The 26858-nt window shown below is 42.1% G+C and overlaps 1 protein-coding gene across 9 annotated transcripts in view; it reads right to left on the minus strand.

Moving 5' to 3' along the window:
- The window catches only part of MARK2 (microtubule affinity regulating kinase 2), a 199876-nt gene that overhangs the window by 15266 nt on the left and 157752 nt on the right, over positions 1–26858 (minus strand). For 6 of the 9 annotated variants that reach the window (XM_083164712.1, XM_083164711.1, XM_083164710.1 and 3 more), the window contains 7 exons: positions 19393–19492; positions 13001–13113; positions 12483–12615; positions 12182–12360; positions 10698–10795; positions 9439–9582; positions 6266–6520 (listed from right to left, as the gene is read on the minus strand). In XM_083164712.1, the coding sequence (XP_083020838.1) occupies positions 6266–6520; positions 9439–9582; positions 10698–10795; positions 12182–12360; positions 12483–12615; positions 13001–13113; positions 19393–19492 (1022 nt within the window). Of the gene's footprint in view, positions 1–5500; positions 5528–6265; positions 6521–9438; positions 9583–10697; positions 10796–12181; positions 12361–12482; positions 12616–13000; positions 13114–19392; positions 19493–26858 lie in introns of all 9 variants that reach the window. The other 3 variants (XM_083164717.1, XM_083164716.1, XM_083164713.1) reach the window with 2 other exon arrangements.

Raw genomic sequence — 26858 nt, forward strand, 5'->3', positions numbered from 1 at the left:
CAAAACATATATCAAAACCATTAGAGACCCTACACGCGCTAGACACCTCCATAAGACACAAGAAATATTATCTAAATTTCACTCCTACTTTACCACTCTTTACACAGCCCCTACCACGGGAGGTCAGCTCGGGGATCACTTATTGGAGGACACCAAACTGCCCACACTGACAACGGACCAACGCGCATTTCTCAAGAAATTGAGGAGATGGAGGTCTCCACAGTGATTTCCCAACTTCTTAATGGAAAGTCACCAGGCCCGGACGGTTACACTGGGGAATACTTTAAGATATTGAAACCACACATAGTCCCCCTCCTTACCCAACTTTCCAGGAAAATTCACAAAGACCAGGCTCCTTTTCCAAACTTTACAGAATCTCACACAATCCTTCTGCCCAAGCCAGACAGAGACCCAGAGCTGTTGTCTTCTTACAGACCTATCACGTTACTCAACCAGGACCTAAAAATCCTTTACAAGATTATGGCAAATAGCCTTCAATCCATTCTCCCTTCCTTACGAACACCTAATCAACTCGGCTTTACGCATGATAGATATTCAGTAAAAGGGGTACGCACTGCTCTAGCAGCAGTAATACGGACTGCTCAATTCCCCTTTAGATCCCCGCCAATGCTTCTCAGCCTTGACGCTGAGAAAGCATTTGATACAGTCTCTTGGACACATCTTAAAAAAATCTTTAGAATAAGAGAGTTTGGGTAGGAATTTCTAAAGTTTTTTGAATATCTATATACCACCCCTACCACTTCAATAATCATTAATGGCGAAAGAAGCACGCCCATCAGGATAGCAAGAGGTACCAGACAAGGCTGCCCAATGTCCCCACTCCTTTTTAATCTCGCGCTCAACCCCCTTCTGCGTCTCCTCCAATCCTGGCCTGTCTTTCGGGGCATATCTATGGGACCTCAAGAGACCAAGGTGATGGCTTCTCCAACCCTGAAACCACCCTTACACCTATTCTTAAGAAAATTTGGCTCTGTCTCCGGATTTTCAATAAACCGAGATAAATCCCAGGGACTATATTTGGGCTCTCAGACGAGACCCAGTTGGGCAAGAGAAAGCCAAATCAAATGCGTGCCCAAAAACATACAAGCCCTATATAGACTCAACGCAACGGAACGGAACTAAAATTGTAAAGACGGCACTCGACTAGCTAGATAACTGGAAACATCTAATGTTATCCTACCTGGGCCGTATTCACTTATTAAAAATGATAACATTTCCCAAAATATTATACCCACCACAAATGTTGCCAGTACTACTATCCACAACAGACGAAAAACAAACAAACAAAGTATTCCAGGAATTTATATGGCAAAACAAACGACCAAGGATAAGCCTAATAAAATTGCAGCAACCCGTAACCAATGGAGGCACAAACCTCCCTAATCTGCGCATCTATAACCAAGCGTGCATCCTAAGATATATCAGGGACTGGATACATGAAACTTCCAACCACACAGACAACCATAGACCAATCTTTCTCACCCCACCAACACTTGATATCATTTTTACATTGCCATAAACAAGAGATACCAACCCAAATAACCCAAAACCCCCTACTAATCACACCCTGGAGGGTCTGGCATCTCACAAGAAACAAACATAGCCTGAACAGCCATCACTCCCTATTTCTACCATTGACAGCGAACCATGAATTCCAAAACGGTCAGGCATCACAACCGTTCCAGTCATGGAAAAAGGACTCATGCACGTCAAGGCCCTTGTAAACGAAGCAGCATCAGCTCTCCTAAAAGTTCACGACATAGCAAAAAAATACACACTTCCCCGATCGCAGGCCTTGGCCATGTATCAAGCACAACACTACGCAAGCTCAGTCCTTAAACACCTCTCACCTACCGATAAGATCAATGCTTTAGACACACTCCTTTTTAGACCAACCTCTGGAAGAAGAGCCATCTCGACCTACTATCAACTACTACACACCCCTATCGCCTTAGACACTATACGAACAGGTATGTCCACATGGACGCAAATCTTCCCCCAATACTCGATAAAACATCTATTACGATCATTCCATTATTCCTGGAAGACATTGCCTTCCTCTATGTATAGGGAAATGACATACAACATATACCATAACGGTTATCTTTCCCCACACAGACGTTGCGCCATGGGCATCGCTGAGGCTGACAGGTGCCCGAAGTGTGGCTGCTCGGGAGCAACATTTAAACATTGTATGTGGGACTGCCCCCTCATAATCTGTTTCTGGAAACAAGTTCAGGGGTTCTCTGTTACTTATTTGTTAAACAGCCTCCCCTGACGGCGGAGTGGGCCCTGTTGGGAATATTCCCCCTAACACACCGATTCTACCGGATAGCAAAAAAATGATGCTCATAATCTCAGCTGTAGCCCGTAAATGTGTTTTGCATCACTGGATCCATGCGGACCCTCCATCCATCCAATTATTCAGGGCCAAACTTTTTCATATCTTCCATATGAAATGGATAGAGACATCTCTCCAGAAGGAAGAACGCACAGAAAACTTCTCAGATATGGGAGGGTTTTATTGATTCCCTGTGAACTGCTCTCAAAGTACAGATTGATAGATTTTTTAGAGCCACACAGTGGTATGAAACTAGAAATCTCATGGGAGATGCCCCTATAGATCTTCCAGAAGACCAGTGATTATCATCTTTTCACTTTTTTTTTTTTTACTTGGGGGGGGGTGTGTTTTTTGGGGGAGGCCTTTGGCCCGTGTTCATCCATGTTATTATTGCCTGAATTTATGGTAAAGAAAAGAATGACAACTACAATGTACTCTATTGTAACACAAATCGCATCTTCATTACTGTTTGTATTACTATGATGCTCAATCCTGAATAAAAATAATTTGAAAAAAACAAACAAAAAACCACTAGTTACATAAACAAAAACGATGTGTCCTATAGAGCTGGAAAGCTCCAGAATTACACACTAGAACCAAGCATACACAGCTTTCTACACACGCATAAAATCCAACAAATGGAATGTCTTGCTTCTAAAAACGTCCTGCTTGCTTACAGGCCTACAGCCCAGCAGTGAAGGGGTGTAACTTTTAAAGGCATCTCTAGCATTATGCAGGCAGGGTGTACAGTAGTCAGTGCAGTGAGTACAAGAAAAAGCTAAATAGGAATACAATACATGCTGACACAAGAGACCAGAAGAACGTCATTCACATACAGCTACTACACAGCTGAGGAAATTCAGTATGATCAGGGATAATCTAAGAGTTGTCAGAGTTATTAATCCCACTTTCCCTCACTGAATCTATTACTGCTAATGGCACATTGTTAGGTTTCAAACAACCAGTTCAAATGGCACTTTCCAATACTTCTGGTTCAGCTTTTGAAATGTTCATGGGGTAATGCAAGGGGGGGGTTCTGGTTGCACAGAAACTCCCCTCCTCTTGGCAAGTGCCTTAAATTATGACAACAATAGCACATGTATATAATATGAATATTCAATAGAGCTGGCACTACATCAGTAAGGGACAAAGCAGAGCTGCTGCACATGCCCTGTGGGAGCAGCTTCTTCTACAAAGTTTGGTGTGTGTGTGTGTGTGTGTGTGTGTGTGTATCTGAGCCCTCAAACATCGCAATCAACCAGAGAGTAGTTTGGTGTGTGTGTGTGTGTGTGTGTGTGTGTGTCTGAGCCCTCAAACATCGCAATCAACCAGAGAGTAGCTGCCAGGAGAAAGATACAGGAGCCTTAACATGAGGTGGGAGAATGTGAGCTTAGAAAGTGCAGTACTGGTTCTATTATGTATGTGTGTTTAATTGTTTATTTATTTATTATGGCGTGTTTAACCTTTTCCTGACCACTTACTGCATCTTATTTAAAGGTTTAAAATAGCCTATACTATAGACCATCTGTACTGTTAAATATGAATACTGTATTCCATACTGTATCCAGTGTATAACAAGACTAATTTTCAGGGCTGTTACAGCTCCCCAGACTCCCGACTTACTCCAATGTGCTGCAGAGGGGGAGACTTTGGATTACATTTGGAAACCCCCTCTAAAAATCCTCCGTTTTCCACTGAGTAAGGGCATAGCTAGAGAGTCTACAACTGCAGGTACTCTTTGCTAGTAAATGTAGCCAATCTTTCCCATTAACATTTAGCGTTATGTGCATTAACAATAAGCACTTGGCTGTACTACACATACATTTTTACATTACAAAAAAGTTGGGAGACCAAAGTGTACAACATTCTTAAAACATGCGTTTCCGTGTGGACACCCAAATAATAGTCAGGCTAGACGAGGCTAAGGAAATACCAGACCTGGTACAGGATATCTGGAAGTTTGCCAGCCTGATCTTCAAGATCATTGCACGCCCAAAGTTATAGGAGCAAAGTTAGATCTTATTGATGGGAAGATACAATGCCTGGAAAATTACAGTTTGCATTCCCCATGTCACCAAATAAATACCCTTTAGTGATCGAATACCTTACTTGTACCTTAATTAATGCTATATATATAGCATAACATAAGGCGTTCAAATTCTGAATGACAGACACTGGTGTTAACCCTATGTTACAGTCAGCACAGGTTGAAGAAGCTGATACAGCCCTCACTCAGTCTCTCCGATGTAGAAAGCTGGCCGTGTGTGTGCGGATGACTCCTATATCCGTGCGCAGAGCGATCCCGCACATATCCAGATTGCAGGTAACATGGTGACTGGGACGGAGCGTGAGAAGCACACGTACCTGGGAGGTTGTGTATGGAAAAGTACAGAAAAAAAGACACACAAGACCCATTCTATGTTCCCGGAAAAGCTGCCAAAGTGCCAAGCACCAAATGAGGGGGAAGTAAGCCTTGGAACACTGCAGAAGCCAGGATTGCACATGGAGTGCAAAGTCTTTGCTTACAAAGAATTTTGTGATACATCAGAGCATGTAATTCTCCTGTATATGGTCTATGGAATTAAGAAATAAATGTATATTTCTAGACAAAGTAATGCACCGCATACTGTTCTATACAACAGTGAATTACACACTGCTCTTGGCCAGTTAAAGTGAATTACAATTCTAGGCTCTGCGGGGTAGGCCAATGAATAGAAGCTCTCTGGAACAAATGGATGGGGGGGAGAGAACGTTCCCAACTGCAGTGTGCAAAGGCTGTTACATCAGAAAGGGCCTATAATGCTGACAGCATGTGGAGAGGAGGAGCAAGAGGCAGTAACAGGCTTGGAAATGACCAGCTAGCTACACCCAGGAAAGACAAACAGAGACATGAGGCAGCTCAGGCACTTGTCATTGACTGCAAATGTAGAATCACATCCACGACTTTAAAGTAGGCCTGGGTCTACCTCATTTCTCCATGTAGAGCCTCAATCATACACACGCTCTTCTAGGGGCAGACGACATAATAATAGCAAAGAGTGCGAAGGAGACAGGAGAACAGGTAAGAATGCTTTGTAGACAGGAAGGACAACAAGGTGACAGGGAGAACAATTAGGAGTTTGGGGAATCCATGCCTACCTTCTTGGAAATCTGAAAGACAGATTTCTAGATAAAGGGATGGGAGGAAAACAAGGGAAAAAACAAAAACAACAACAGATAAGTGAGGGGTAGGAAAAAATTTAATTATGTCTACATATGAAATTATTGAACTTTAACCCCCTCAATGCGGGACTGTGTAAGAGTGACTCTCAGACAATTCCACAACAAAGTATAATTGAACTCAACTATATTAGTGGTGATACTAAAAGTCACTATTCTGAAAAAGGTAAAATCCGAGCTAGAATACATTACACAATGGAAGGTTTTACCTCTCACAATAAATCCAGTATTTCCATAAAGGAAAACAGTCCCTACTTTTGCTGGTATCCGGATGATAGAACAGTGCAATGGTTGACATTACAAAAGGTCAACACTATACATCCGACATGCATTAGGTACAAAAGTTCGACACGGTCAGCCTTTAATGAGGTTTCTCAAATTTGCATAATTTACATATATTTCATATATCCACATGAACTCCGATTGGGATTAGTAACCTGCGGCAGCCGAAGCAGAGCAAGCTTACACATTTCTATCGATGGTGGTCACATTATTAAATAAACAGGAGTTCACCCAAAAAACTGGGAAAACTTGTGTTGACCATTGCCATGTCGACCTTTTGTACCCGCCAACCTTATCCACTGTTGAATTTTTGTACCTGTCAACCTAATGAGTGTTGACTTTCTATACCACACCCCCTCTGCTAGTGCTGGCATTTGTTTGGGCTCAGTGTTGTTTACTTACCTGCGTACAAACTTGGATGTGAACTTGCTGAAGAGGTTCCCGGTTGCCCCCCGCCGTCCTTGGCTATTGCCAGATGGAGAGGCCGGTGTTACACCTCCAAATTGCAGGTTCTGCTGGTCTCGAGCCTGTCGAATCTGACCAGCATGGAAAGTGCTTCTACTGGATACTCCGCGTGGGAAGTTGGTCCTTTCGGTGGCGGCACTGCTGATGTTGTGAGCAGATGGAGATGCAACAGGGACTCTTTGGGGGGCTGTGCTGTGAGGTGCAAACAGAATCAAAATTAGTCTCCTAAACATTGGTATCAGGACAGAACAAGGTAAAAAACAAATGATACGGCAATGTGGATGGGAATGGCGACACGAGACGGCAGATTGTGTACAATGACTAACAATAGACAGACCTGCTCGCAATGTTACCCAATATCAAGCCGCAAGAAGACTGATATGGAGACAAAGCAACATCTGTTTACTTTCCAATGACTTCAGGTGCAGCTGCTTCCTTTTGCCAATGATAAGCTGGTAAAACGGGCATCACAACATAAATCATAGAACAATTACATAGTTGTGACTAAAACACACACCGGCTCATAAGCTTCTATATTTGTACAATGGATCCTCTAACCCTTTAGTCCTCTCAGACACGGCTATGCGGTAAATTTTCCCAGAAACATGGAAAATAAGCTTGTTAAATAGTAGGTAACCCATAAGCTTCAAATTGTAACTATAATGATTTCCAAAGCCAAAATACCCAGTAAAAATGCCCACATATATCACATAATGCGACATAAATAAATATTTCTGGGAATCAACCTGTACATTTCTTCTAGACAAATTATGATATTTTTTTAAAGCAGCAATCCTTTTTTTTTGCTGCTGAAAAAAACACACACCCTATGAGACCTTCGAGGTAAAGTATGCGTAAAAACCCACAAATCCAGGCCATGCATGGGGGGGGGGGGGGGGGGGGGGGAACCTCAATTGATTTCTCTGTTTTCGCAGAATCAGTGTGTCTCTGCACCAGAGTCTAGCTTATTCGGGGGAAAAACTAATTGAATAGCATTTTTGTTGGCAAGTAGCCATGAGGTTAACCTAAAGGCTAAATGAGTACCATATATCAGGAATTAACACAAAACAAGCGTAGACTTAACTTCTGTAACGATTCAGCCTTTATTGGTCTTTCTCAAAACATGTATGCTATTTTGAGAAAAGCCCATAGAGGCTGAAACGTTACAGAAGTTAAGACTACGCTTGCTTTGGGTTTAGAAATTATGATGGCGCTGTCCTGGTCCTGGCTTGCCAGACGCTACAGAAGGCACCAGGCAGTTATACTTTTGATTTCCTGCATGCCGGTATATTGATCTAGATGCAGTATATCTATTTTTCTTTAAGTATACAAAATTGTATGATTTATCCCAGTTAGAAAGCTTAAGTTAAGTATACATTATGATGACAAAAATGAGCTGCAGGTTTAATGTGACTTTCCATGGTTACCATCCATTACTGAATCACCAGAGTATACCATACTGGCTCACTACAGACAAGCCAACATACACTAAGCTGAGATTTTGGGTCTCTTACAGCCGTTAACGCAATTTTGGCTGTGCTACATTTCGCCTTTTTACTTACAATCAAATCTTTTTTGGTACTTGTTTCCTAGCACAGTGCCCATCACATCGTATACCATAAGACTAAATAAGGTATACGCACCGTATGCCATACAATGGCATACGATGCGATCGTATATGATTTTTTATTGTACAACCACCCTGATGGGTCCTTCCAATGTTAAAAGGCCCCCCATAGTCAACACCACCCCCACGATCAACGCCAACCCGAAGTGTGGCGAGCAGCGGTGGTACGTGTCCTCCGACCTTTTCAATCCCCCACTATCCACATCGGCGTGGAAATGACTGTAGATAGTGTGGCGAGCGCAGCGAGCCACCGAGCCCGAAGCGTGGCGAGTCCCGCGCAATACATGTAAAGTAATCAGTGTGCGCTTGCCACACTTCAGGCTCAGTGGCTCGCTGCGCTCGCCACACTATCTAAAATCAACTCCACGCCGACGTGGATAGTGGGGTATGAAAAGGCCGGAGGACGCGTACCGCTGCGCTCGCCACGCTTCGGGTTGGCGTTGATCGTGGGGGTGGCGTTGACTATGGGGGGCCATTTAACATTGTAAGGACCCATCAGGGTGGTTGTACAATGAAAAATTGTATACCATCGCATCGCATGCGGCTATATGGCATGCGATGCGATCACATAAGATGCCATAAGAAATTATAAATATTGGGCGCCGTGCTCGGAAACAAGTACCCTTTTTTTGTTTTTACATAGGAGCCATATTCATCTCTAGAATTTTCTACACTGGAAAAATGTGTTATTTTTTTTATAACACAAATATATTTTTAAGATATAAAAATACTGGAATGCTGGATGCTCCATAAGAGTATTCCCTGCATCACCCAAAATGTTTTACTAGGTCTCCGGTGTGGATAAAATTATTGTAATGATGTCAGATTACACCTCAGCAGTATACCCTGTGCACTACACATCATTTAACTTACTCTACACATAATGGTCAATTTAACTGTATGCCACATAACGGTACTGCCGGACTCGCACATTTTTATACGTAGTCCTACGGGGCTGCAAATAAAAATCTGAAAGTCCGGAGTGAGAACGGACCATTAGGAGGTCAAAATGCGGTGCTGTTGTGAGTGTTTCCACACAACTTACCCACTTCACGGTTAACCAAATTGATATCATCATTTTTGTTCACAGCCTTATTGGCTTGACTCTACGATTCCATGATATTTTATATATACAAAGAAGCTGGTTTTCAAAGATGTAGGTTTACAACAGTTGCACCAACAAGATGGCAATACAATTGATAGCAAAATCATTGAATTATAAAACTGACAAAAATTGGTAGCTTTGAAAATCTTCCGCTTAGTACAGTATTTACAAGTGCTGAATCTTGTGTGCAGGCAACTGCCTGACCCCAATTTCTAAATATGACTAGAGTACATATTGTCTGTATGAGGAGCCAATTACAGGGGTTTGAACACTATGCATAAAAGCGTTGTATATGCCAGAATACATCACGGATAACAAGTTTAAATCCATTGAATTACTCTCAGACCTCTTTATTACCAGCCCTAATCTTGCACTTGCCTTGGTCTGTCACAGTTGCCCTCCAAGGAAGGTGTGGGTTTTGAAGGATGCATAGAGGTGGACATGGATTTCTGATGCTGACGGGTCCGGGCTGAGGTGGCTGGGGCAGAAGCGGTGGAGGCGCGGGAGCCAGGCATGGAGAAGCTGGGTGGGAGGAGGGTGGATATGGAGATACAAAACAGGATATGGATGCACAAACCAACATAAAGGAAAAAAGCAAGGTAGGGAGGATACATCCTACAACACATATGGGACTTTATGCCACTGAAGATACAAGTTATGTTTCTGTAACCCCAGGTTTTGATTTGCCACAAAACACAGTGGAGACTTATGGGTAAGACAAACAGACACTGTTTCACTATGGATAAGATGTATAATAGATGCCAATGTTGGAAGACACAAATGCATGCATCTAGTGAAAGTAACCGTGAAACACTGTTCACGTAAAGAGTAAACATGAACCACACAGCTAGCCCTCAACCTAAAGTTTCTAGTTTATTTAAAATAAATTAAATAAAGCCTCCATTAATAACGTATTGCCCATTCATTACAAAATGTATTTCTGTCTGACTGGCTTAAAAGTTAAAATAGATCTTGATCATTTTCAATAAAATATTAGACTTTAATCCCCTCACAGCTGACAACTCACTATCTCCCTTTATAAGTAACAGATCTTTTTATTTAACCACACAGCAGATAATAAAATAGAGATAAAAAGTGTAATAACACACACAAAAGATGATAAGTGCACACATCACAAATGCTGAGCACATAATTCAAGATTTATCTGTCCAATCTGTCTGGTGGGGAAAAAAAATCTGTACGGGAGCATACGAGAACCAAAAATATGCTCCAAAACACTGGAAAATAGACAAAGGTCACTAGGAAAAATTGTTCAACCCATTTTGATTTAAGGGAAAGTAAGTTAGGTGAAAAAATGAATTGCAGTACAGTAGCAACTTTGGAGATGATGTTGTCCCGCTGGGGATAAGTTTTAGTATACAGACACTTTTTGTTTGAAAATGTGCCCTCCAATTAGATAGAACCCTCTACACCCATGATGGCAATGTCATGAAGAAAGAGGAGATTTGGGAAAAATCTAACTATGACAGATCTCCTTGCAGTCAAAAATGTATAACCAGAGTATAATAACATGCTTAAGCCAGAATGACCAAATGAAAAATTCAGTCAGGAAAAAAGTCATAGATATTTCCCCAATCAGATATTACAATAAGCAGAATAATGAACATGCTTCTCACCTATCCTTGCCATTCTGAACTGATCCAGGTCCAAGGTTTGATCTCTCTAGCATAGGGGAATTGCGACTACGATTGGTGCCAGTGGATAATACACTGTTCTATAAAGAGCAAAGAAAAAAAGTTCTCTCAAAACAAATGGCAGACAGTGGTGTATGTACTAAGTAACAGGTGAGAAGCACATTTATGTGGGTGTGGCATAGTTCACAGACAACGTCTAAAGGTGCCCACACATTAGAAAGATCTGCGATCGTAAGATGTGCGCATAAATTAGCCTTGAAATCTTTTTTCCGTCCTGGACAAAAGATTTCAGGCAAGCGCACACCTTTACCAAAGATTTTTCTTAAGATCCCGTGTGCGTTCCTATGGATCTTTTGTTAAATCTTCTGATCTTTTGTGCAGCACGTAAGATCAGAAGATTCAGCTAAAGATCCACAGGAGCACGCATCGGACCAAAATCGGCCGATTTTCGACCGATTATCGGTAAACATCGGACGATATACCGGCCGATTTATCGGAAATCGGCCCAAAAATCGTTCTAGTACATCGGACGATATATCGGCCGATTTATCGGAAATCGGCCCAAAAATTGTTCTAGTGTGTGGGCACCTTAAGTCGAAAGTCATTCGGTTGACACAAAAAGGTTGACATGCACAGGGTCAATACAAGCAAAAGGTCAACATGGAAAACGTCAACATGAGTTTTTCACTTTATTGGTGTCAGCCTAAGGATTGTGGACCTGCAATAGTGTACCGCTGTGCTCACCATGCTTCAGGCCGGTGCCTCACTCCACATGGATGTTAAATATGAAAAAAAAAGTCATGTCAACCTTTTGTCAATGTGGACCTTGTGCATGTTGACCTATTGCTGTTCACTTGCATTGTTTTTAATTCCATAAACACCACATTGAAGATCAAGGGGGTATTCAATTTGTGCTAATATTTTCCGACGGGGGAAATTATCAGCACTCACCTATTCAATGCTGCCGTTAACGACAGCATTGAAGGGCGTCAGATCTGACATTTTTTTTAAAGTCAAATCTGTTTTGTCGTAAACGGCCGCGGAGTGTCGGCTTCTTGGACATTTTTTGACAATCCGTGCCCGTTTTCACTGATCCATGGACTTTCCAACACTCGGAACATTCAATTCCGAATGTTGAGTTACTGTTGGATCAAACAAAACCGCCCAGGATTTAAGATTACTCTTTGTCAATGTGTTTCTTTGCCTAATGTTAATGCATTGATCTATTAATCCACAAAACAGGTACAGCTTGCTAGGCCTAATGAATGCTACAGAGACACTTCTTTAAAATGTACACACACAAACACACACACACACGGAAATTGATTATTTTCCTTGTAATCAAAATGGGTAAAACATGCAGTATTGAATAAAAAAGTTTATTCACAAAGTAAAACACAGATTTGTATGTAGAATACTACAGGAAAGGCTCCTCAGGTCTAATTTTAACACATAACACGCCTCACCGTAGATGGCGTTGGAGTGGTTCTCTTCCTTTCCAGCCCAGACAAGGGACTTGGCGGCACTCTAACCGTGCTGCTGGACTTGCGTCCACTCTCTCGTTCCTCATCGGGCCGTTTGTTTTCTGCATTGTTACTTTGGGTCTTTTTGGAGTAGGAATTGGACGTGGGGATAACCGGCCCAACTAACACAAAAAAAAAAAAGAGAAAAAGAAACTGATTTCTCCTGCAGTAAACATGTAATATTAGACCAGATGAGGTGATCTCCTACCATTAATAAGCACAGGAGAAAGAAGGCAGCACTCACCCTGGTCACTGAGCCTCCTCTGCTTGGTGTTGGCAGATACACTTCTGTGCACCTTGTGAGCAGGAGATGGGGCTGTGCTGTTTGTGATGTCTGGAGGCTGTCTAGGCTTTAGGGTCATGTTGTCATTGTCCAACTGTGCAAATAGATAAAAAAAATAAAATAAACGTTATACGTGTAAAAGAATAGTCTTTCAAATAAAGGAAACATACTCTGCAATGGTTACATTTAATATAGAAATATTGCTTGTGTAGGTCTGCAAGCAGAGCACTCACTTTAAAATTATCTGGCATACTTTATTGCTGGTCATGGCTACTTTCTTCATTGCCTTTTTATGTGGTCTCTATTTACACTGAAGATTGCCATTTTCTCACGTACAATTGGATTTCTGACATAAATGTCCTTGTTTCCAATCTATAAGTACAAATCTTGCTATGTCCCACGCAAATGCAGGGACAGCATATAATCTCCAGGAAGATAGATATGTATGAAGGCAGATACTGTGCAGGTAGATACTATACCTCAGAGGTCTTGTACCCAAGCAGCAAGTAGGTTGCCATGACCTCATTATATTTCTGGCCAATAAGCGAGTCCTTGATTTCTTCCTGGGTGTAGCCCATAGTTACCATTAAATCTGTATACATAAAAAAAATTAGCAATGAATAATCAGCATTATCTGGCATTAGACAAGAAGATGTAATCAAGAAAAAACGGTATAAAAAAGGTATAAATTGTTAAAATAAAAACATTGATGCATAATTCCTACACAAGCCAGTATGAATGAAACAGCTTGCAAACCATGATACATAATTTAATGAAAACTATAAGATAAAACATATATAAGATAAAACATATATAAGATAAAACATATATAAGATAAAACATATATAAGATAAAACATATATAAGATAAAACATATATGTAAGATAAAACTATATAAAACATTCACCCATATTGTGAAGCATAAATAGAGAAGGAAACCAACAAAAATACAAAACCACTGGAAACTTCCTTCTGACCCCTACTGGCAAAATGGTGACACTTCAGAAAACAGAGTTGTCGTTCTAGTTTGGATGACAGCAACCAGTGTAGTACAAGAATAATCTGCGTCAGTCTTCTGCAAATGCACCTGCCTCCTTTGCTCTGATACATTTAATAAGTACCAAAGTACATTTCAAACATAGACTAGCTTCATCAGTCAGCAACAACAACAAAAAGATCACCATACAGTATATACAGTAGCACATTAATGTCCAGCACAGAAATAATGGGAGCATTTCCAACTACCATCCACATTTTTACTTCTTTTCATATAAGACAGAAAGCATGTCTCATACACTGTAAGATGTACACTGCTTAACATGCAGTACAAAGAAATCTGCCTGAAGGTAAACCTGGAGACATTGGGGGAAATTTACTAAAGGAAATTTGTAAAAAAAAATAGGTGTATTTGTATCCGGAAATACACTTTTTTTTTTACATTTACTATCCCGAAAATACGGCAATTCGTATTCGTATTGATAGCACATCAATACGAATAGCCGTATTTTCGGGATAGTAAATGTCAAAAATAAGTGTATTTCTGGATACAAATACACCTATTTTTTTTACAAATTTCCTTTAGTAAATTTCCCCCATTATGTCTGTATCCTATTAGCAGGCAGTAAATTTTCACATACAAAAAGAATTCCCAAAATAGGCTTACTTATCAGGGAGTTGGTTTTACATCCCTGAGAAATAAAAGACCCCAAAAGTGCCATTTGGTCTAATAGGATAGCCCTGAGCAAGTCAATTACCCATATTAAATTACTATAGCTAATTGTATACTGCCCTAAGACTGCGAGCATTAACAGGCAGAAGAGAACCCATTACCACCTTGGCAAGGCTAATATTATTTAGTTGTGCACCGAACAGAATATTACCTGGAAAGGCACTCTATAGTCACCTGGAACATCACACTTCCTACACAAGCCTTAAACCAGAAAGTGCAGTCCATTGAGACCACAAAGATGGCATTCCTCAACCTGATAAGCTGGTCATCCAGAACACAGCCCAGCAGATATTAGGTAGCCTTCCCAATGTGCTCTGGCAAGGTCAGCAGCTCTAACTTAAACCCCTTTCAGACCGAAAAAAAGACCTGGTAATTTCCCGGCTCTTGCCGCGTCGACACGGGTTTTTTTCTGTCTGAAAGGGTCAACACAGGTCTAAATTCCTTGGACTTCGACCCAGGTATTTACCTGGGTTTTTCCCGTGTCTCACCCATGTTCCCGGCTGTGTGAAATGCTCCAACACGGGATTTTTATCCCGGCAATTGATAAAAAGTGCTTATTGGCTGTGCAGCATGGTGCTGTGCGATTGGCTGTGCATTTCTGGGTCCCTGATTGGCTGAGTGGGCGTGGCAGAGGCGTCAGACATGTGCTGTGATGCAGCACAAAAGCAAACAGGCATGGCGCATTGGAAAGACAAGGAGCTCCGTGAGCTGCTGGAGGTCAGAGGGGAGGAAGAGATCAAGAAACAAATCACTGGATCAGTGAAGGACGCTGTAGTCTATACCAATATTGCCAAGATCCTCATATCAAGGGGCATTGCGCGTACCCAGCAACAGGTAGTCAACAAACTAAAAGCTCTCCGCATGTACTACAACAAAGTTTGTAACAGGAGGAAAATTGGTGCTGGGAGGATGGAATGGGTTTACTTTGACCAATGTAAAGAAGTATTTGCCAATTCTGCCCTGGTGAACCCCGTTGCCATATCATCATCCAGTGCAGCTTCATCACGTCGAGTGGAAGCCCTCTCCACCAAAAATTGTGCCCTTCTCCTCCTGGCATAACACTGTGCCAGGTATCACAGTGCAAGCATCTGCATAATGCTCTGATTTGCTGTAAACCGCAAAACACACAGAGCACTCATGACCTCCGGGTTCAGCAACTTGTCAGCCATGTTTAATGCAATGCAGTGAGCAGACACCTCCCACTTATCATGACCTCATCTCTGTGTGCCTTTGAAACGGTCCTTTTCTTATGACACACAGACTTTTGCAGGAAAAATCCGGCTTCTGTGTGAAAGGGGCCGACACAGGAAATTTTGTCTATGGGCGATTTTGACTATACTAGAATAAATATACTTGGTTGGTATTCATTGCAGATCGCCTAGTGAATATCTCCCTCAGCAGTGAATAGCAGCGGTTTTGACTAGACAGACAGCGATCTAGTCAAAATATTCTTGCTTGGCAACTCTTTTTTACGAAGCAATATGATAGGGAGATTTGTCTAATGGGGTGTACACACGGAGCGATCCTTCTAAGCGATTTTGACGGCATCGTCAAAATTGCTTAGAAGGTTAGTAAATATCTCCGTCAAGGTTAGACAAATCTCCCTATCATATCGCTTAGTAAAAAAGAGTTGCCAGCAATACTAGGATAGTAGGACTGCTAAATCCTGTCTAGGGAGCAGGAAAGGTTGGAACATCCCTGCATTGACATTGTAAGGCCATTGGCCCAAGCTGCTTTATCCAGTGGTGTTGTACAGTGCACAGGAAACCTTTGCCTAATGCACTGAAATGTACACTGAGCAATTTAGGGTTATGGTATAAAGGGTAAAGAGTGTCTAGGTTTACACTGAAAAGGGTGACACGTAACCATTCCCAGTTCGCATCCAAATGGATGGTAAAGTATGAAAGTCCCAAAAAAAAAAGAAACACAGAAAAATGATAAATAACCCATGTCTACCTAATCATGTGCCGACCATGCTCAGCTTCCTGTGGCACTTCCTGAATGCAAGCACATCATCTCACCAGCTAAATGCAGGCTGCATGTAAAGCATAGGGACCATTCAATTGAATGAGAGTTTGCTAAGATCCAGTGAGGAGTGGCCGGAGCTATTCAACAGTCTGCACTGTGCCCGGCACCTAACTAATGCCCAGGGTGTGGTTTGCAGAAAACTGTATTTTCCAACTAATACTCCATTTACACCAGCCTTTTACCCCGGGAACAACCCAGGTGTAGTGCTGGTGTGAATGGGTCCCGGCCAAAATCCTGGAAGTAATGCCCCAGCATTTCCACCCTGCTAGCTACTAGGGTTGATCCCGGGATCTTCCCGGGGCATGGTGGGGTGTGAATTGGTAATTAGGGTCGAGTGACCCGGGTCTCACGTCAACAACGCGGCAATAAGCTGGGTCACCTCACCGATGTGGCAATAAGCTGGGTCACATGGGGAGTTTGCCAACCACAAATGCTGGGGTCGCTCCTGGAATGGACCCGTGTCCTAATCCTGGCAATTGCGTTATAAATGAGGTATTAAGTTCCGAGTGAGCCAACAATGCAGAAGGTACTATTTCAGTCTGCTATTGCCTGCCACCTAATGAGGGTGCAAGTAGAAACCTTCTAGTGTTGTAAACCCACTACAAGCAACTAAATAGCTCCAGCGCACATTCCTGATGCATTCAGTTAAATTCCCCCCATAAAAGGCGATTTTAAACCGGTAAATAATTGTACAGGTGACCCTACTTCAACCAGAATTCCCTTTATATTACACAACAGATAAAAGGAAAAAGACAGCACAGCTGAAGAACACAATCAATGGAAAACAACATGACCTGCAAAACAGACCCACAGCAAGGTACAAGTAACCATTCAACATTACCATCAACCACAATCTGTTACTTCCATACAAGGCATATAGAGAGAGAAAGGACTAGAATTCAGTAGGTCTGTCCATTCTTTTGGGTTTTGCTCAGCACGTGTATGCCAAAAAAAGGAGGAGGGATAGCTGGCTCTAGAGGACATAAACCCAAACTCCCAGCAAAGACATAGCCACTATCCTTAAGAACAGTTCCGCTGAAACACAATACTATGACCAGTTAAGGGTTCTCCGGTTTTAACATATAAGCAACTGCCCAGGGCCAAACACAAACAATAACCTGACTTGGCTCCTACAGTATTGGAGGCTGCAGGTGCTCAGGATCAGAACTGTAAAGGCCCATACACACTTGACGATTTTCAGCCGAAAATCGCTCAAAAAAGCCGTTTTGAGCGATTTGCGGCTCAAAATCGCCTAGTGTGTATGGCCCAGAGATTGCCCACTAGCGATGATGCGCGCTCCCGCATCATCGCTAGTTAAGTGGTTCATCTGCTGGTTTTACCAGCAGATGAGGCGATGATGGATGGTTTTTCATCCATCATCGCCATGTGTGTACGCCTGCCGGGCTGAAAGATTAACCACTTTCAGCCCGGCGGACCGCCCCGCTGCCCCCCCGCCTGTCATACTCACGGCACCCTGCGCTCTCCCTCTGGCCGCCCGGCTGCTGCTGCTGCTGCTCCCCGGCCAGGTTAAACACCCGGCTGGCCCCGCCCCCCTCCCTGCACAACACGGAGCAGACAGCACAGAAGTGCTGTCTGCCCAGCTAAACACACTGACCACCAATGTTTAGATATTTCTACCCACTGCCACCAATGTATTAATTTAAATGCAGCACATATTATTATTATTAATATTATATATATATATATTATAATATATAATATATATATTATAATATATAATAATATATAATATATATATATATTATAAAATATATATATTATAATATATAGAAAGAATGAGACAGGCAGCGGCACTCTTAGGAAATTTTCAAAATGTATTTCAAAAACGTGACCCAAAACCAACGTTTCGGGGACTAGCCCCTTTGTCAAGGTGTAGGTAGAACCTAGGTTCTACCTACACCTTGACAAAGGGGCTAGTCCCCGAAACGTTGGTTTTGGTCACGTTTTTGAAATACATTTTGAAAATTTCCTAAGAGTGCCGCTGCCTGTCTCATTCTTTCTACAATCCTGATCCAGAAGGCACCTAGGTTCATTGTACCATTGGCAGGAGTGCCGGACCGCAACTACTTACCTATTATTATATATATATATATATATATATATATATATATATATATATATATATATATATATATATATATATATTATAATATAGAATATATATCCACTAGTATATTATAATATATATATATATATATATATATATATATATATATTATATGGCCAGGTAGCACCCCACTTTCTTCACTGGGGAAGGGGGTGTGATGCGGGCGCCGTGTTGCTCCACGAGGTATCGCTCTGAGGAAGGGGCTGGCGGGTGATGTGGCCGGCGCTGCAAGGCTCCACGGGGGGGAGGATGGCAGGTGATGCGATGAGGACTGCCGTGTCGGAACCCTTGGAATTCAAATCCAGCCCATTTATAATGAAAGATTTTCAGCAAAGTCTTTCGCCTTCTAAAAATCTCTTGCTCTTTGGGGAAAATAGCTCAGTGTGTACGCACTACTTTGGTGAAAGATATATCTATCAAAGATTTTGGCAAAGTCTTTTAAAATGAAAATCTTCAAGTGTGTATGGGCCTTAAGTCACCTTAAACTGCAATGGCATTGTTCATAATGATCTCAGGAAACAAGGGCCTGACCAAGGTCCCATGTCAGTCTACGTCAGGCATCTCACAAACATGGGTTATGATGCAATGCCACTGGACAGTCATAGCAATTGTAGAAGCCTATATACCCCAAGTTTTGCACAGTTCTCTTATTGGAAGAAAGATAAAGGTATGTGCCTCATTCCCATGGTGAGGCCATAAGATGCAATGCATGTGTCTAGTCATCTTATGTTATTCAATGTACTACAGAACATGGTCACAGATAAAAACAGACATCTGACAACATGTATCTGGTTATATTGGCTTAGTTCTCACATACAACACAGGAACATGTGAGAACTAAGCTAATATAACTTGGAAGTTCTTAACTTTCTCCTGTTATAATAACAGCATGCATGGTGTGAATGAGCTTCTTACACCATAGCAATACCAGTGATTTCTACTAACGAGACAAGACCTCTATACAAATCAAAGGAAGAGAGACTGACCTGTCCTTTTGGGATCCTTGTAGTCTGGAAGTGGCTCAATATATGGTTTCAGTTCGTCGTCTTCGTGTCCCACATTCATCCAGCGATCCCTCATGATTTGCTAGGAATAAAACCAGAAAAACAACGTTTTCAAAGATGTTTTACGGATACATGCACTATAATCCCACGACTTGCATATACTCTATATGAGATGCTTCTTTCTACTTCATGAAAATAGACGGAGGGAATCTCATTTAGTAGACTGTTTGGGTGCATTTGTATGTTAATACCACCCAAAAAACAGGATTTTGGTACTCACCGTTAAATCAATTTCTCCCAATCCACAGGGGACAGTGGAATGTAGACTTTGAAGGTACAGGTTTGTAGACTTTACTACACTTCTATACCCACTCTAAAGTCTACATTCCAGTGTTGTATGAAGGAGAAATGTAAGAATAAAAACATTACCAGAAACAATTCCTAGACGTCGATACAGTAAGCAACAATGTGGGGTGAGGTGCTGCTCCAACTCTGGCAATAGCAGCTTGTCCTAAGGGGTGAGTGTAGTAGAGACAATCTCTCTGTAACACACTATGTAGAGAGGTTGGTAGAATGGGATGCGGTAATTTGGTCTACAGCATGAAGGTTGACATGGGAAAAGGGTGAAAGATCATTAGTTCGACAGGTCATTAGTTCAACAGTCAAAAAGTCAACATTGGGTTTTTCACAGTTTTTTTCAGCCGATATGTGCCGACAGGCGGTATTTCATGCCCTACCATCCACTAGGGCATGGTGGTAAAATAAAATAGTGTGCCGAGCACAGCGAGGCACCGTGCCCGAAGCATTGAGAGCACTTTAAAAACTGTATCCATGTCGATTTGCGGGTAACAAAAAACAGTGAAAAACCACGTCGACCTTTTGACTGCCGACCTAGACACTGTCGAACTAATGACCTTTAAACCTAGAACCATGTCGACCTTTTCCCATGTTGACCTAATGGTGTCAACCATAATGCTGTAGACCAAATGATCTCAACCCGGTAAAATAGAATACATGCATATAAGGGATACAGTAACAGGCACAGTACCATCATCATCAAGACTTTTGAAAGATTTTTTTTCATTACATACTATACTATAAAACGTCTCACATTAACTTAATAAAACACAACACGTTAAGCCAAACAAAATGTATACAATTTGGAGTAAATCGTATGCTGTCAATACCACACATACACAACTTTATACTGTAATTGGGAAAGTCACTTATGTAATTGGATAAGTAATAGAAGTGGTCTGCAACCAGTACTATAAGCCGGGAAGCGGTCATCTATTAGAATGAACTTAGGTCTACAGTCATTAGGTCGACCCCACTAGGTCGACTGGCAGGAAGGTCGACCTGACTTAAGGTCGACATGGGCCAAGGTCGACATGACTTAAGGTCGAATTTGCATAAAGGTCGACATGAGGAAGGTCGGCTGGTCATAAGGTCGACATGGGGTTTTTCACTGTTTTTTGAGCCGACATGTGCCGACAGGCGGTATTTCATGCCCTACCATCCACTAGGGCGTGGAGGAGGTTATTAAAGCTGTGGCGAGCGAGTGCCCGAAGCATTGCGAGCGAAGCGAGCGATGCGAGGGTCCGATTCTCATTGCCAACATTCGGATCAAAAAACAGTGAAAAACCCATGTCGACCTTATGACCAGTCGACCTTCCTCATGTCGACCTTTATGCAAATTCAACCTTAAGTTATGTCGACCTTGGCCCATGTCGACCTTAAATCAGGTCAACCTTCCTGCCAGTCGACCTAGTGGGGTCGACCTAATGACTGTAGACCTAAGTTCATTCTGATAGATGTACCGATTCCTATAAGCCATGCAAAGAACTGTAAAGGCCCCCATACATTAGGGTGACTTATTTTGGACAAGTCGCCCGAAATTCCTTTGGCATGCGATAGATCACATGCGATCCCAGCCAAACCTTCCCAGCAGCACAAGCAATCCAAGAGATTGCTTGTGCAGCCGATGCGACTCGCAGGCTCCGGTGCGATTGTATTTACCTGCAAGATGGTCTTTTCCTGCAATTGATCACTGCAATCACATGAAACAAAAACAAATTGCAGCTATATTGCCTAGTGCAGGGTTCTCACACTAGGTCATCAGGTGCACAGGTGTATTCATTACTCATTGACATACTTTAAAACATCTGCAGTCAGCGCAAATAATTTCACTTGTGATTCTGCAAGGAGACTTGCAAAACATGCACTGTTTGGGGTCCTGAGGACTGAGTTTGAGAACCTGTGGCCTAGTGTATGAAGGCCTTAAATCATGGAATTGCATTGAGGAAGCTGCAAGATGATGATGATGATGATGATGATCATCTATTACAGTCTATCCAGATTGTAATAGCAAGTGTTTGACATTTTGCGTTAATGTAGAGACCGGTCTGTAGATATATTTATACAAACCGTTATTTATTCTTTATACATTATTCTATTAGAAATATGAGAGTGATGCATTGAAAGAGTTTTCTAATATTAGAATATGGAGCATACAGTATGTAGTTTCCTACATTGTCACCAACTGTGGTTATATAAAAGCACTATATGCAAACAATGACGGCCTGTTAGTCTGCAGAATGAAATAGCTGATTGGTTGAATTTTACCCATTTATCTGAATGACAGTTTTTGTTCGTTATACAGCTAGTTGGCTGGTAGGAAAGATCATCTTTAGATGTATGGTCATCTTATGAAGCAACAAATAAAGTGTCAATCACATTATCGACTGCACTAAATTGATAGGGGAGGAGCCTACTGACAGAAGTTTTGTGAAAAAGTGCAGATAATCTATGTTGTACACTAATTTTAATAAATAGTGTCCAATATTTTTTTTACAAACAGTAAACAGCTGCCAATCTCTATTGTAAAACAGGTGATTGGCTTAGGAGAAACAAAGCATTAGAACAATTGTGACATCAGTGCAAACTGGTTGCTTAGCAACTATAAACCGCAGGATTTGTTGCAGGAAGCATTATATATTATAGAGTGGATCGGCAGATACATTTTTTTACTTTTGTAGGGCTTTTAATCTGTACAAAAAATAAGAGCAGAGGTACAGGAAGCATATAGGAAATTAAATTACTTGAAACCCCATCACAATGGGGAAGGTAAGATTATAAGTCCTTCAACTGGCGGAAGAATTGTGACTTCTAGGTTAATATACATGAATACATTAATTATGTATTAAGTTGATTATAAGGAGACAGGCCTACTTAAATATATAGATAATGTATCCCTGTAATTAGAGCTTCGTCAGGAAATTTGAATAATGTAAAATATAAAAGTTAAATATAAATATTCCTGTTTACCTAAAAAGGGATATGTATCCTCCCACTACAGTATAAAACCCATTCTTATAGACTGCGAGAGGTATTCAATTGGTGCCAATTTTACTCATAGGGGAAACATCTGCACTTCATGTGTTTATTTAGGCCACATTTTGATTCAGCATATTCAATGAAAAAGCTGATTTTTTGCCTAGGTGAAAAATTTGTCACAGTTAAAAAAATGAATATGACCAATCCACGTGTTTTCGGCAAAATTGAGAAGGTATTTGCCCCATTTTTTCACCTAAGCCTTATTCGACCAAAACAAAAGTAAAAAGCTTTGACGAAAAATGATTAATAGACTGGTGAAAATGCCTAAAACTGAATAGTCATGGGTCGAATTAGTCGCGTTTATCAGCTACAGTAGCTCCTCTATGGCTACTTGATGGCTGATTAGATAGTCATGCTTTTGGGAATAGGTTTTTATCCAGGTAATTCCTTTTGGAGCGATTGTTTGATATACATTTATACTGGTATTAATATGACCATTCCATAATAATGATAGGGTTAGATTTTGTTATGAAAAGTTTAATTAGATAATTAATTATTGCCAAATAAAGAAGACTGGTGCAAGATCGAAGAGAAACTTATCCCCACAATGGATTACTATTATTTATATTTTCAGTCCACAATTGTATAATACATATAGGGGGTAATTCTGGTTAATTAGCAAGGCTGTGAATTCGCAGCCTTGCGAGTCTACCAAACCCCACCTTGGGAATGGTTGGCTGGCGCCACCCATTCGCAAGGGAAATTCGCACGCAGGGGTTTGCGAATGGGTGTTACATAGTAACATCCATTCGCAGGGCATGGGGAACCTCCCACATCTTTTGATGGCTACTGACCATCGAAAGATGTGGAAGGTGCATGCATATAAAAGTGACTTTCAAGTCACTTACATATGCGTGCATGCTGGGATGGAAATGGGTGAGCAGTTGTCATCCGGTGATGTCAGCTGCTCGCCCTCCACATCCGGGTCATGGCCTCATTAGCATGAGAACGCCCAGCACTTTCATGGGAACGCCCATGAAACGCTGGGCATTCCCATATGCTAATGGGGCCGTCCCACACCACTTCCTCCCCCCCCTGTCTCCAGTCTGTTCGCCATGGGTGCACGCACGATGCGTATGCACAGGTGCAGAAATGCGCACAGCGCCACCATCGGTCCCTGTGCAAACGCATTCTGGTTGCTTCTGTTCTACTGTTCTTTGAGACATACATGATATACATAAAAATAAAGTTCCTATATCTATATATGTAAACCCCCAAGGGTGACTACCTTTGAAACTCTTCAATTCTTACTATTATACAATAAAAGAATATAGGTTATCTTGAGGACCACGGTCCTCAAGGCACACCAACAGTGCAGGGTAGATATCCAGGCTTTAGCGCAGGTGACTTACTCCGTACGTGAGTGATTCTGATTAAACCATCTGTGCTGAAGCATGGATATCACTAAAACCTGCACTGTTGGTGTGCCTTGAGGACCGTGGTTGGGAAAGCCTGCTATAATTGAATATATCTGTCTATATGCGCATGCGCAGTCTAATGCCGGGCGATCTAGTTAAGTACAGGTTGCTCAGCATAGCTCGCTCAGTACAGGAAGCAGTTACAATCCCGGCGGTCGGAATCCCAGCATTCAAAATCCAGACCGCCGAAATCCTGATATATTCTCCCTCTATGGGTGTCCACGACACCCATAGAGGGAGAATATATTAGTGTGACAAGCTTATCGCGGCACCGGACCCGCTGTGTGGCGAGCGCAGCGAGCCCGCAAGGGGGGGCGATCTACATCCTCCCCCCCTTGTCGGTATTTCGGTGGTCGGGATTTTGAATGCCGGGATTCCGACCGCCGAATTTAGAACCAATCCCCTCAGTACACAGCGCTGCACCAGTGATATGTGCTGAGCAATCTGTCATGGCCTGTGTTCTCACGGGCAATGACTAGATATATACTGCATGCAGTATATATCTAGTCAGGCAATAGAGAGGGGTGGAACAGTGCACCTCCGTCGCCGCAGGCTCAAACGGAGCGATCCGTGCTTCATTTCTAAGCAATCTAGTCAGGTTGCTTACAATAGGGCTGTAATCACCCCATGTGTATGCCCCATTAGAACCTATACTGGAGGTAGAGGTTAGAGATCCCACACATGGCAGCCCTGCAACGCATAGTTACTAAAAGATAATTATTCTGGCTTAAGTGAATATGTGACTAATAATTGGCTTGTTACTTATAAGCCACCACACAGTTTCCCTTTGTGTGATAAGTCTCACTGTATTGTTTACAGAACAAGAGAAAAAGGAAGAGGCAATATGGTAAGTTCCAATAAATATATATACATGTATAGTCCGTGGATAGAGGGAGACTGTGGTGCCAATTCTGGTTCACTCGTAGTGAAACAAAATTGTCCAGTGCCCTGATGGTCGGGGTTTGCGCATTTCTGCGCATGTGCAAACCCCGACTGCGAATGGCCTTGGTGCTCTACAATGTTGCCGGGCTGTTTTGTAGTGGGGGGGGGGGGGGGGGGGATGGAGACGCATGGACATGGGAATGCCCAGTGTTTTTATGGGCATCTCCATGAAAACGCTGGGAGTTCCCATTGGATTGCTGCCTGTTTCCACTGACTTATATTTACGAGCCCAGGAGAAATCATTTGATGGTCACCAACCATCGAATAATTTCTACTGCTGCGGGCACATGTTCATAATACATCCCCTTGCAAGGGGAAACGGCGGCGTTGGGGTGGGTATTCAGCGGTGCAGCGTCAAAAGGACTCGGTAACCTGCGAGCTTCGCAGCATTCAGAGTCAACTAGAATCACCCCCTTAGTGCAAGGTGCAGAACAGGGTCCCTCCTATAGCCACAGTTTGGCAAAGGCCAATCTTGGAGCACCTTGCAGCCGGGTAACAATGATGAGTTTTGCTGTGGGGCCTGGACACAATTCTCTGAGACCCAATCACATACCTCCCAATAGTCTTGAGATTCGGGTGACAGTCCCAGTTCACAAGAAAAAGACCCGATATTACCAAAAATGTAAATAACTAGTAGAGCAGTTTGGTTCCAGCATTTTGTGTTGCTCCAATACATATTATCACCACATGAATGCTTGGCAGTGTGCAATAGAACCTGGGCCCTTTCCATATCACACCTGCGCATTCCTTATCCTGCCAGCTGTTTCATGTCACCTGTACAAGTTAAGGGGACAGGGATTTTTGGGTTCTGCACACTACAGATGAATTGTGCCCTTAATTGTTTGGGCCGTATACCGCTATATATATTTTCTTGGAGCGGGGGTGCTATCCTGTTCCACTGTGGGTCAATATTCACAAAAAAGAAAAAAAGAAAAAGACAGTTGTAAGCGGATGCACTCCTATCTAGAAGATTGAAATATATTACATTTGTATACACAGTTATCTTAAAAAATGGGAACTCCAATTATCTTTATTGTTATGTTTCTGATAAGGAGATACCCATCAATATGCGAAATTTGAAGAGTTTAAAAAGGTTTGGGACAAACAAACAATGACATGCATTGTACAAGTATGCTAGTAGTCCCTGTTGTACATTCCCAACAGTCCCTTTTGTACAGTCCCAACAGTCCCTGTTGTACAGTCCCAGTAGTCTCTGCTCACTTTCTAATTTTGTGTCTTGTGTTTTGTTTTTTTGCTAGAAGACAACTTTATCAAAGTAGGACAAGGTTACCAAGCCGAGATTCCACCATTTAATCAAGGTATGGTCTCAGTGTTTTGGTATTCTTTTATTAAGCATTATAGGTCCCCTAAACAGAGGGGCAAACACAGGATTCCTAGGGGAAGGATTATAAATATGTGCAGCCAGCATCCCAATCGTGGAGTATGCAGGCAGGCTAGTCAGCAGCTGGGGATGTGGGGGTTAGTTTTAGTCACTAGAGAGGAGGGATAGGGAAACGCCGGCTTCCTGACAATCAACATGCAAATGTCTAGCTTTTTTTTTTAGACTGCAGAAACCAATGCCATGTTTATATGGCATTAATTCCTAGAGCCCTGCTCCTTCCTATGGAAAGGAAGTCTGGGACTGTGAAGAGGAGTACTCTGCAGTGAGGTACTTGCAGCAGTGTGCATGCA

Source organism: Crinia signifera, chromosome 11 (genome assembly GCF_055691185.1).
Source record: "Crinia signifera chromosome 11, ASM5569118v1, whole genome shotgun sequence".
Lineage (NCBI taxonomy): Eukaryota > Metazoa > Chordata > Amphibia > Anura > Myobatrachidae > Crinia > Crinia signifera.